General features: G+C 46.1%; 2 protein-coding genes across 6 annotated transcripts in view; both read left to right on the plus strand.

Moving 5' to 3' along the window:
- ikbke (inhibitor of nuclear factor kappa B kinase subunit epsilon) overlaps window positions 1–5731 on the plus strand; it is a 17530-nt gene extending 11799 nt beyond the window's left edge. For all 5 annotated transcript variants that reach the window (XM_064304425.1, XM_064304427.1, XM_064304426.1 and 2 more), the window contains 8 exons: window positions 82–194; window positions 763–839; window positions 1276–1315; window positions 1463–1564; window positions 1794–1890; window positions 2341–2432; window positions 3634–3705; window positions 4506–5731. In XM_064304425.1, coding sequence (XP_064160495.1) covers window positions 82–194; window positions 763–839; window positions 1276–1315; window positions 1463–1564; window positions 1794–1890; window positions 2341–2432; window positions 3634–3705; window positions 4506–4539 — 627 coding nt within the window. In that variant the 3' untranslated portion in view covers window positions 4540–5731. The remainder of the gene's footprint in view (window positions 1–81; window positions 195–762; window positions 840–1275; window positions 1316–1462; window positions 1565–1793; window positions 1891–2340; window positions 2433–3633; window positions 3706–4505) is intronic.
- A 1104-nt stretch (window positions 5732–6835) lies between these two features.
- rassf5 (Ras association domain family member 5) overlaps window positions 6836–12500 on the plus strand; it is a 47954-nt gene continuing 42289 nt past the window's right edge. The window contains exon 1 of the mRNA XM_064304432.1: window positions 6836–7806. Coding sequence (XP_064160502.1) covers window positions 6939–7806 — 868 coding nt within the window. The 5' untranslated portion in view covers window positions 6836–6938. The remainder of the gene's footprint in view (window positions 7807–12500) is intronic.

Consider the following 12500-nt stretch of genomic DNA (forward strand, 5'->3'; position numbering starts at 1 on the left):
TGGTTTGCTCTGTAATTCTGGGGAATTGTGGGTGAGCGGTGTTCAGACTCCTCCTCCTGAAGCTGGGCTTCCGCTCTGCAGATCCCGGAGAGCCTGGCGGTCTACGCCAGGAGGATCCAGGAGTTTAAGAACAAGCTGGACCAGCTGCACACCGAGCTGTCCCGCAGGGCCGAGGTGCTGGCAGAGGACAAGAGGTGGGCACCGGGCAGCGGGCTGCGGGCATCAGGCACAGGGCAGCGGGCATTGGGCACAGGGCACCGAGGACCTAGCAGCGGGCATCGGGCACAGGGCAGCGGGCATTAGGCACAGGGCAGTGGGCGCCGGGCACTGGGCAGTGGGCGCCGGGCACAGGGCACAGCGCAGTGGGCACAGGGCAGTGGGCACAGGGCAGCGGGTACAGGGCAGTGGGCATCGGGAACAGGGCAGTGGGCATCGGGCACCGGGGCGTGTCCTTGCACTTGAGTAGCACTGTAACGTGAGGCCTGGCTGTCTGTCTGTCCTTCATCATGATTAGTGCACAATTTCCACAGTTATTCTTTTAAAAATGAGGTCACTGGAGCCATTTTGATTTCATAATTCTGCTGATGCTCTCGTGAGTAGGGTCAGATTACAGGGACTGATCTGGTGAAGGATCCCGGGTGAATTATTCTGCTGTTTAACTGGGCTGTTGGACACAAAAGCTGCTTTTTCAGTAACAAAATGAGCGTATTGACCGTTAATGGACCCGGTGCCTCCTGACCTTTGACCTTTCCGTTGGTGCAGTACCCAGAAGATGGCGTTCCTGCTGGAGAAGATCACAGAGGTGCACCAGCAGTACAAAAAGGACCGCTCGATGGGGAGTAAGTCTGCCTCTCTCTCATTGGCTGCGCTCATAGCTGTCAGGCTAAGATGGACGCTCACTATGTAAAGCTTGTGAAATATCGCATGAGAGTTCAGCAGAAAAGGATCAACGACCCGCTTCTGTCAGGGAGGATGCTGGGATAGGTTTTGATGAGATGACAGCTGGATTAGTTCTGCTCGTTGTTTGCACTGTAAGAAAACCATCCTGCTGTGCATTATGGGAGCAGAAGGAAATGAGTATTTCAGACCGTGAAGGGCAGCAGCAGTTCTAGCCGTGCTCTGCTGGACTGATACTGGCAGATACAGCCCTCAGGAGACCCCACTGCTGAAAGTCAGCTTCTAAAAGGACAGACAGTAAGGGGCGAGAACTCGTTTGTGAAAAGGCTGTGGCTTCCATCCTGAAGGCGTTACGTCTAACTCTGCTTTCCGTCCTAGAGCTCAACTACAATGAGGAACAGATTCACAAGTTTGAAAAGTAAGAAGCTTGGCTGCGTTATTGCGTTATTGTGTTATTGCATTGTTGCGTTATTGTGTTATTGCGTTGTTGCGTTATTGTGTTATTGCGTTATTGCGTTGTGCTTCTCCCGCTCGTACCCACGCTGTTGTGCGTTTGTCTCCGCAGGATTAACCTCTCCAGCAACATTAAAAAGGTGAAGTTGCTCCTGAGGGAGGAGAGCTTGCAGAAATACCGGGATGTTCTGGCGTTAGCTGGGTCCTGGACCAGGTGAGCGTTTGACCTGCGCAGCGTTGTGTGTGATTACTGTCCCTGTGCAGGACACACAGTTTTGTGGGGTACCTGTGGGGACGCGGGGCTCAGTGCGCTGTGGGGACGTGGGGCTGCTGGAGGGGCTGATCTGCCGGGTTTGTGGGGTACCTGTGGGGACGCGGGGCTCAGTGCGCTGTGGGGACGCGGGGCTGCTGGAGGGGCTGATTTGCTTTCCTCATGTCCGCAGCGTTCTGCACGAGATCCAGTCCCAGCTCAGGGACTTCGGCAATTCTTTACTTCAGCTGGTCGGTCACCTGCAAGAGTACGAGGAGCAGCAGAGCAAGGTGTGTGTGTGTGTGTGTGTGTGTGTGTGTGTGTGTGTGTGTGATTGTGTGTGTGTGTGTGTGTGCGTGTGCGTGTGCGCGTGTGTGTGTGCGTGAGTGTGTGTGTGATTGTGTGAGAGTGTGTGTGTGTGCGTGTGTGTGTGCGTGAGTGTGTGTGTGATTGTGTGTGCGTGTGATTGTGTGTGTGTGTGTGTGTGAGTGTGTGTGTGCATGTGCTCACTTTCCCTGAACACTGAATGGTAATCAAGGCCTCAACTCATAAACCTAAACCAGTATTAACCCTGCATGCTGAGAATGTGTTTGAGGACAGTCTGTAAGGCTGTAGTTTGTATTGCTCATGTTTATGAGTGTAATTGTAAAATTTGGTACCTGTTCGTACCTTTCATACCCGTTTGTACCTGTTCATACTTGTGCATCCCTGTTGATACCTGTCCTCACCTGTCCTCCCAGGACCTGGACGCAGTCCTCCTCAGTTTCCAGCACGGGATGGGGAGGTTACAGATCACAGACGGACGGAAGGACAAGGATCACATGATCCACAGGTGGGCGGATGGGTGCCTGTAAGGGACACACAGAGCTGCCAGATGTCTGCTTACGGGCTCACTGGCTGTAGTGTGGCGCCAGAGCTCAGCACTGGGGAAAGAATGAATGAATGGATGAATGGCATGTGATCCCATTTTTACGGTCAGGTGTGTAATAAAGAGTCATTTATTCACGGCTGTCTCTAGAGGATCCATGTGCCAGATACTGCCCTGCAGCCACATTCTGGGCTCTGTAATAAATTGAGAGAGCGGATTGTGTTGGGTAGTTTTGATACTGGGTGGATCGTGTTGGGTAATTTTGAGACTGAGTGGATTGTGTTGGGTAATTTTGAGACTGAGTGGATTGTGTTGGGTAGTTTTGAGACTGAGTGTATTGTGTTAGGTATTTTTCAGGCTGAGTGGACTGTGTTGGGTGGTTTTGAGACTGAGTGGATTGTGTTGGGTGCTTTTCAGGCTGAGTGGATTGTGTTGGGTGGTTTTGATACTGGGTGGATTGTTTTGGGTAGTTTTGAGACTGAGTGGATTGTGTTGGGTGGTTGTGAGACTGAGCAGATTGTGTTGGGTATTTTTGAGACTCAGTCGATCGTGTTGGATAATTTTGAGACTGAGTCGATCGTGTTGGGTAATTTTCAGGCTGAGTGGATTGTGTTGGGTGATTTTCAGGCTGAGTGGATTGTGTTGGGTGGTTTTCAGGCTGAGTGGATTGTGTTGGGTGGTTTTGAGACTGAGTGGATTGTGTTGGGTGATTTTGAGACTGAGTGGATTGTGTTGGGTAGTTTTGAGACTGAGTGTATTGTGTTAGGTATTTTTCAGGCTGAGTGGATTGTGTTGGGTGGTTTTGAGACTGAGTGGATTGTGTTGGGTGATTTTCGGGCTGAGTGGATTGTGTTGGGTGGTTTTGATACTGGGTGGATTGTGTTGGGTAGTTTTGAGACTGAGTGGATTGTGTTGGGTGGTTGTGAGACTGAGCAGATTGTGTTGGGTACTTTTGAGACTCAGTCGATCGTGTTGGGTAATTTTGAGACTCAGTCGATCGTGTTGGATAATTTTGAGACTGAGTGTATTGTGTTGGGTGATTTTCAGGCTGAGTGGATTGTGTTGGGTGGTTTTCAGGCTGAGTGGATTGTGTTGGGTGGTTTTGAGACTGAGTGGATTGTGTTGGGTGATTTTGAGATTGAGTGGGTTGTGTTGTGTGTTTTAGGATGAACAGGCTGAAGGAGGAGATGGAGTCTGTTGCTCAGGAACTGCAGTACAATAATAGCATCATCGAGAGGTACCGTAGCCACGCTCACAGTGCTAACGCTCAGTTAGCATTACAGCACATTTAATACTGCAGCCACACTCACAGTGCTAATGCTCTGCTAGCATTACAGAACATTTAATACTGCAGCCTCACTCACAGTGCTAACGCTCTGTTAGCATTACAGCACATTTAATACTGCAGCCTCACTCACAGTGCTAACGCTCTGTTAGCATTACAGCACATTTAATACTGCAGCCTCACTCACAGTGCTAACGCTCTGTTAGCATTACAGCACATTTAATACTGCAGCCTCACTCACAGTGCTAACGCTCTGTTAGCATTACAGCACATTTAATACTGCAGCCTCACTCACAGTGCTAACGCTCAGTTAGCATTACAGAACATTTAATACTGCAGCCTCACTCACAGTGCTAATGCTCAGGACTGAGTGCGAGAACCACTGCTTTAACATACCTTTTCACGGAGGTGTTGATGGGAGATGAAGTCCAGAGCAGTGTACTAATAAATCTCTCGCTATGGACTACACCTCCCATCATGCTTCAGAACTTTGGCACAGTTGTTTAGTTGGTGACCTCACCCATTCTTATACTGTTGCAGAAAAGCCAGCCCGTTGCCATGTACTGGGTCCCACTCAGCTGTCTGTGATGTAGGAGCTCCCTCCGTCAGCTGAGGATCTGAGCATAGCTCTCCCGCTGAACTTGCACGGGTTGCAGTTTTTTTTTTTGGAAGTGCTGTTAGCGTTGTTCCATCTGTCAGCTGTGTGATTAGGACTTACTGTGGATAACCAGTGTGTGATCTTGTCTTTGCAGCCTGGGGTCAATGAACACTGGTCCAGGGATCTGATTGGCCGCCAAGTGGATTCTGGAGGGAGTCTTTCAGTGTTTGGAACAGGGTGGTGCACACTTTTGGAATCAGAGCACTTTTTATTTTGGGAGTCAGGGTATGAGCAGAAATCTCAGGTGCTCTGAGTTCACTTGAATATACACGTCTCTTTGTTTTGCCAACAAGGCATATGTGTGCTCGCACTGGTCCTTTAAATTAAGAGTGGATTCTTCAGGATTTTAACCTTTTTTTTTTTTTTTTTTTTTTGAACCTCTGCAATTTTAGAGGCCATTGACCTTGTAGGCCTTGTGTTTATACAATAGCAGCAGTTGTGTAGGGTAGACTGTCGAGGCAGGTCCAGTACAACACACATCGATGTGTATAAACTGTATTTTAGCTGCCCATATGGCTTACTCGTTGCTCAGTCACACATGTAGTGTTCCCACTGAATGGACGTCTGAAAGCTGCCACTCACACTATTAATGTCATTTTGAGAATTAGCCGCGCGCCTGTAAGTGCTGTATGGATCGTCAGAAGAGTTCGTTCAGTACAGGTGTGCTGGTTGCCATGGTGAGCAGAACATCGGAGTCCCCTGGTTTACGGTGCGGTTTGCGGCTCCGTGTCTGCCCCGCCCCGTCTCCGTGGAGTTCGGGAATGCGGCATTTATCGTTTCTTGGTTTGGTTCTGTTCTGTGCACTTTCGCCCATGATATGCATGCTCCAAAGCAGGCACTGGACTGGAATGAATTTGAGGGATATTTTCCAGAAAAACCTTTGTCTTCACTTTTGCCATTTAAACATCCACTGGAGTTTAAATTAGTTTGTTTTCTTCTATGTTTCTTGAGTATGTGATTTTTAGTGAGCGGCAGTACATGTGCTTTGTTAGGCTTCTGCAGCGTATCACACCAAGGACTGTAGACTGGATATTGAGAAATATTTTGTGTTGTTCATGGATAAAATGTATATTGCACTGTAATGAACAAGTACCATGAAATTCTTTCTTGGTATTAAATGAATGAGTAAATAAATAAATAATCATGTTAGACCACATGATTAAGGGATTAAAAATGAAGCTTTGTGTTTATAACAGCTGGTCAACTAGGATGGTGCATTGTAGACTTTCATTGGTATGTTAATAGATTTTTTGTCCAAGAATGTGATGGAATAACGAATTGCTTTGGGGGAAACTATAAATATAAATACTGTACATCTCAGTGTCTGAGTCTGAGTGGCTGTTTTTGGAAACATGTTTTGCTCTCGATTAATTCTCAGCCCAGCCAAAATCGAGCTGCTGAACATTAAATGCAGCGTCTGTCCGTCTTATGAAAACGTGTCGAGGCAGTTCATCTCATTCAGCTCTTAAAACATCCAGAACTCTGATCTCAGATGAACATGTCCGCGAATATTGAGTTTAACAAGGATGAAAGTAGCCTACGTCACATTCAAAGGGATGTCCACAAAGCGCGTAAAACGACGTTACTGGTGTGAAAGAGAAAGTATCGTGCAGAAGAATGCGGGGGAATTCCTGTCGTAGTTGGGGGGACTACCAGATAAAAGAGAACACCCCGCCTTGTGGTTTGCACGAACGCGTATTTTCACATGGAAATTTGTTACCTTTCCTCTAAGCGGTGAAGTTCTGGTCATAGAAGTAAACGGGACTTGTATGTTTACATATTTTGAAAATAACACATTTCTAACATCACGAATATGCAAATAAAACTGTGTTCGAAAGTAATACTGATTTTTTTCTTCATCGATTTGTGTATGTCCAGAGTTTACAACTCCCACCGCTTAAATGTTGGTTCATTTGTAGACATTAAAGCCGTCGAAATAAATTTATTCAGCAGGTGTTGGGTGCTTAACTGCGTGTATTTTCAAATGCAGTTCGTATGTTTTTGTGACATTTTGCGATGGTTTATTCATTACATAAAGTATATATAGAATAAATCCATATTTATAACCGCTTATTAATTGTGTTTCATTTTGAATTGTATTTCATTTTCTCGCTTGTTTTTGTTTAATATTATGCGGATATTGGCACTGATTCGGTCGATGTATGCTACTTAGAAAAATTAATCCGTTCATTTTAAATTAAGCTCATCATTATTAATACCTTAATTTATGATGCGGATAGTGTTTTCTATTATTGATGTGGGAATTATAATAAAATCGCTTGTATTTCAAGCAATGTTTTCTGAATTCGTTTTGTATCAACTCAGATTCATTCTTCTGGTTGAGCTGTGAAATTCCCCGTTGGGTGATTTTGCGGTAGGAAGGGGCAGGCTCGCGTTCTCTTTAAGAGCGCGCGACTCGGCCCCCTGTCGCATATTAAAGGCTTTCCCTGGGCGCGTGCGTCACTACACGCTGGCTGCCGCTCCAATTTAATTTACATTTGCTCTGTTGCTCGTCCGGAGAACAGCAATGGCGTCTTTAACTCTAGAGCAGCACGTCGATCAGCAGATCTTTATGCAGAAGCTGACGTCGAACGAGAAGAAGAAAATATTAAGGAAATCGTCCAGTGAAATTAAGTCCCCGAGGAGTGCAGTCGCGACAGAGAGTCGTACTGTGGGGACCGGAGCCGCAGTCTTTGGACCTTCAGCATCCTTAAATCATTCTCATCTCCCAGGACACCGCGGGGCGACCGAGAACGCAGTCCGTATGAGTTACGTCGTTGACCATGTTCAGGATCCACGCAATTCATACGTCGTGGTGGCAGACAGCAACAATTATACTGGGAGTTGTTCAAAATGCGGCGACTTGCGGGCGGTATTGACAGTAGCGGAGGACGCGGTGCACGCATCGCAAAATCAGACCCGCAAAGACGGAGAGAATGGGAACCCGAAGAAACTGAAGCGTAGCATCGATAAAAGTGACGGGGACACGAGTTGCGTGCAAGTTTGCAGCCTCGAGAAGAATCCCGTTAAGGACACCAAGGCGTCCAAGTCAAACGGTTCTGCGAATGGCCACACACATTTCCACAGACCTGGAGGGAAGCGTTCGTCCCAGATCACCGTGCATCAAAATCTAGATTTCAGGTCCCTGAGCGACGAAAGCGGGGGGTGGCACCTCTCTAACAGGATGCCCGTTCTAACGCAAGGCAGGTCAGGAGTCGTGAAGATGATGCGGAACGACCCCCCGAGGAGGGAGGCTTGGTCCATCTTCAGCCAGGAGGACCCGAGAGTAAAGCCGGAGAAGGGAGAGGGACATCTTTTCTCCCCCAGATCGGTGGCACGCGACTGGTGTGATGCGTGCAACCATCAAGTCAGCGCCCGGGCCCTGACGTGCAAAAGTAAGCGGCGCCCTTACGGTCGCGTTATTGCGAATTTCACCAAAATTACAGAACGGGCTCGAGCTGCATTGTGGCAAGTTTGTTTGTACATTAAGTGCTGGTGTTTTTAAAACTTAGGTTTCGGCTTAAGTGCTGATCAGTTGTATTGTGTGACCGCGTACAGATATAGATAAACGTACGTAAAAGCAGGGGGGTGCGTTTTAGACAGCGATGTTATATGACCCGGGCTGGTGTGTTTACATTTGTAAACAAGGAATGAACACAACAGCGCAGCAATGAATCACGTTTTCCGTCAACAGGAGAAAGAGCAACGTAACTTTGTTTTCAAAGTTCCGGAACATATACTTAACGTTTTGGTAACCTGCCCTCGCTGACGATATTTGTTTTCATTGTAAAAACCCCTCACAGAAACAGATGTTAAAGTTATGAGTATGTATTATGTTACAGTGTTGGGCTAAAACACGAGCTGGTAAGGGTTAGTTTTTTCTCCTATCTCGTAGAAAGGAGAAGGGTAAAGGATAAACTAATTTCAGTCGGACGATGTAATTTGCCCTCCCCTGCTCGCGTTGGCGTGACGGCTTTGACTCCGATGTTTGTGTAGCATGGTGGTGGCGTCTCTGTGCCGTGTGCATACCTGCTGAGGGCACCATTAAGCAGGGTCCCCTCAAGCTCAGTGCCAATGAAGCCAGTTCAGACCTCAGTTTAAATCCAGCATCTGTGAGGCAATCATCTGTGTGTGTGTGTGTGTCTGCCTGTGTGTATATGCGCACTTGTTTCCTTTTGTGTCGCTTTTTTGACCAGACCTCATAAGTAGTTTGGTTTCCATGGACATTTATGAAAAGGGCCGTGTGTTGATGTACAGTGCATTAATCTTCCATATAACTCCTCCCATCAGTTTTCACATGAAAATCACAGTGTCACACAGCCTTATGAAAGTCACAGTGCCACACAGCCTTATGAAAGTCACAGTGTCACACAGCCTTATGAAAATCACAGTGTCACACAGCCTTATGAAAATCACAGTGTCACACAGCCTTATGAAAGTCACAGTGCCTCACAGCCTTATGAAAGTCACAGTGCCACACAGCCTTATGAAAATCACAGTGTCACACAGCCTTATGAAAGTCACAGTGCCTCACAGCCTTATGAAAGTCACAGTGCCACACAGCCTTATGAAAGTCACAGTGTCACACAGCCTTATGAAAGTCACAGTGTCTCACAGCCTTATGAAAGTCACAGTGCCACACAGCCTTATGAAAGTCACAGTGTCACACAGCCTTATGAAAGTCACAGTGCCACACAGCCTTATGAAAGTCACAGTGTCACACAGCCTTATGAAAGTCACGGTGTCACACAGCCTTATGAAAATCACAGTGTCACACAGCCTTATGAAAGTCACAATGTCACACAGCCTTATGAAAGTCACAGTGCCACACAGACTTATGAAAGTCACAGTGTCACACAGCCTTATGAAAGTCACAGTGTCACACAGCCTTATGAAAATCACAGTGTCACACAGCCTTATGAAAGTCACAGTGTCACACAGCCTTATGAAAGTCACAGTGTCACACAGAGGGGTGAACTGGCCTCTGTATCGCAGGTCTCGAACCCCAGGCTCGGTCTGCTCTCTGTGTATGTTCACTTTAATGAGTCTGCATTCTGAAGCAGACTCTATGCTGAGGAGAGCTTGTTTTTGGGTTTTTTTTGGGGGTCGGGGTGGTGTTGGTGAGGGAAGCAGTATTCTCTGACAAAATTATTGTCCAACTTTTGGAATTGCTAATATTTTTCTTTTTTTATCCTATATCTTGATTTTGTTTTTTGCTTTCCAACACTGGGCACTGTGAATTCCCAGCATGCATTGTGTAAATGAAGTGGTCTTGTGGGAGGTGCTTTGCATTAGTGACCCATGAGAGGCCTGGGCGGGGGGGGGGGGGGCGCTGTGTTTAAAGCATTGTCCTGGGACACTGCTGAAGGACAACCCGTGTGTGTGTGTGTGTGTGTGTGTGTGTGCGTATGTGCTTTTTTTGTTCCTGCTTGCACGATGTGATTATCTGAAACCTTCATAAGTTCTGTCTGTCTGGTTCTGTATTTGTTGCCTAAAATAAGAGTAAATGCCAGTGTAAATAAGTGTTGATGTACAGTGCATTAATCTTCCATATAACTCCTCCCATCAGTTTTCACATGAAAATCACAGTGTCACACAGCCTTATGAAAGTCACAGTGCCACACAGCCTTATGAAAGTCACAGTGTCACACAGCCTTATGAAAATCACAGTGTCACACAGCCTTATGAAAATCACAGTGTCACACAGCCTTATGAAAGTCACAGTGCCTCACAGCCTTATGAAAGTCACAGTGCCACACAGCCTTATGAAAATCACAGTGTCACACAGCCTTATGAAAGTCACAGTGCCTCACAGCCTTATGAAAGTCACAGTGCCAAACAGCCTTATGAAAGTCACAGTGTCACACAGCCTTATGAAAGTCACAGTGCCTCACAGCCTTATGAAAGTCACAGTGCCACACAGCCTTATGAAAGTCACAGTGTCACACAGCCTTATGAAAGTCACAGTGCCACACAGCCTTATGAAAGTCACAGTGTCACACAGCCTTATGAAAGTCACAGTGTCACACAGCCTTATGAAAGTCACGGTGTCACACAGCCTTATGAAAATCACAGTGTCACACAGCCTTATGAAAGTCACAGTGTCACACAGCCTTATGAAAGTCACAGTGCCACACAGCCTTATGAAAGTCACAGTGTCACACAGCCTTATGAAAGTCACAGTGTCACACAGCCTTATGAAAATCACAGTGTCACACAGCCTTATGAAAGTCACAGTGTCACACAGCCTTATGAAAGTCACAGTGTCACACAGAGGGGTGAACTGGCCTCTGTATCGCAGGTCTCGAACCCCAGGCTCGGTCTGCTCTCTGTGTATGTTCACTTTAATGAGTCTGCATTTTGAAGCAGACTCTATGCTGAGGAGAGTTTGTTTTTGGGTTTTTTTTGGGGGTCGGGGTGGTGTTGGTGAGGGAAGCAGTATTCTCTGACAAAATTATTGTCCAACTTTTGGAATTGCTAATATTTTTCTTTTTTTATCCTATATCTTGATTTTGTTTTTTGCTTTCCAACACTGGGCACTGTGAATTCCCAGCATGCATTGTGTAAATGAAGTGGTCTTGTGGGAGGTGCTTTGCATTAGTGACCCATGAGAGGCCTGGGCGGGGGGGGGGGGGGGGCGCTGTGTTTAAAGCATTGTCCTGGGACACTGCTGAAGGACAACCCCTGTATGTATGTGTGTGTGTGTGTGTGTGTGTGTGTGTGCGTATGTGCTTTTTTTGTTCCTGCTTGCACGATGTGATTATCTGAAACCTTCATAAGTTCTGTCTGTCTGGTTCTGTATTTGTTGCCTAAAATAAGAGTAAATGCCAGTGTAAATAAGTACATAAGAGCTCAGCTGCATAATCACCCCATCTGGAGTTCATGAGCTCTCCTTCAGGTGGTCTGAACTTCAAGAGCAAAACAGTCCAGAGCAACTCATTAATATGCAGGCTCTGCTGTAACAGAGTAACTCATTAATATGCAGGCTCTGCTGTAACAGAGTAACTCATTAATATGCAGGCTCTGCTGTAACAGAGTAACTCATTAATATGCAGGCTCTGCTGTAACAGAGTAACTCATTAATATGCAGGCTCTGCTGTAACAGTGCAACTCATTAATATGCAGGCTCTGCTGTAACAGTGCAACTCATTAATATGCAGGCTCTGCTGTAACAGTGTAACTCATTAATATGCAGGCTCTGCTGTAACAGTGCAACTCATTAATATGCAGGCTCTGCTGTAACAGAGCAACTCATTAATATGCAGGCTCTGCTGTACCAGAGCAACTCATTAATATGCAGGCTCTGCTGTAACAGTGCAACTCATTAATATGCAGGCTCTGCTGTAACAGTGCAACTCATTAATATGCAGGCTCTGCTGTAACAGTGCAACTCATTAATATGCAGGCTCTGCTGTAACAGAGTAACTCATTAATATGCAGGCTCTGATGTAACAGTGTAACTCATTAATATGCAGGCTCTGCTGTAACAGAGTAACTCATTAATATGCAGGCTCTGATGTAACAGTGCAACTCATTAATATGCAGGCTCTGATGTAACAGAGTAACTCATTAATATGCAGGCTCTGCTGTAACAGTGCAACTCATTAATATGCAGGCTCTGCTGTAACAGTGCAACTCATTAATATGCAGGCTCTGATGTAACAGTGTGACTCATTAATATTCAGTCTCTGATGTACAACATGAATACTTTTGCCTGGAATTCATGAGAAGCGCTTTGAGCGAACAGTTCCGATTGTGTGTATATATGTATATACACAGTGTATATACATATATATATATATATATTACATTACATTACATTACAGGCATTTGGCAGACGCTCTTATCCAGAGCGACATACAACAAAGTGTATAACCATAACCAGGAACAAGTATGACGAAACCCCTAGAGAGAAGTACCGGTCCAAGTGCAGGGATCAACCGCATAGTTCAACTTGGACCCTGAAGGTTAAACTGATTAACATTAACACAATGAGAACGGCAACAACGCAGTCTATGGAAAAATACAAGCAGTAGTTAAGACAGTTAATGCACCTAAGTCACCTACGAAACAGCTGCCTAGTTACAAC

Source organism: Anguilla rostrata, chromosome 13, assembly GCF_018555375.3.
Source record: "Anguilla rostrata isolate EN2019 chromosome 13, ASM1855537v3, whole genome shotgun sequence".
Taxonomy (NCBI): Eukaryota; Metazoa; Chordata; class Actinopteri; order Anguilliformes; family Anguillidae; genus Anguilla; species Anguilla rostrata.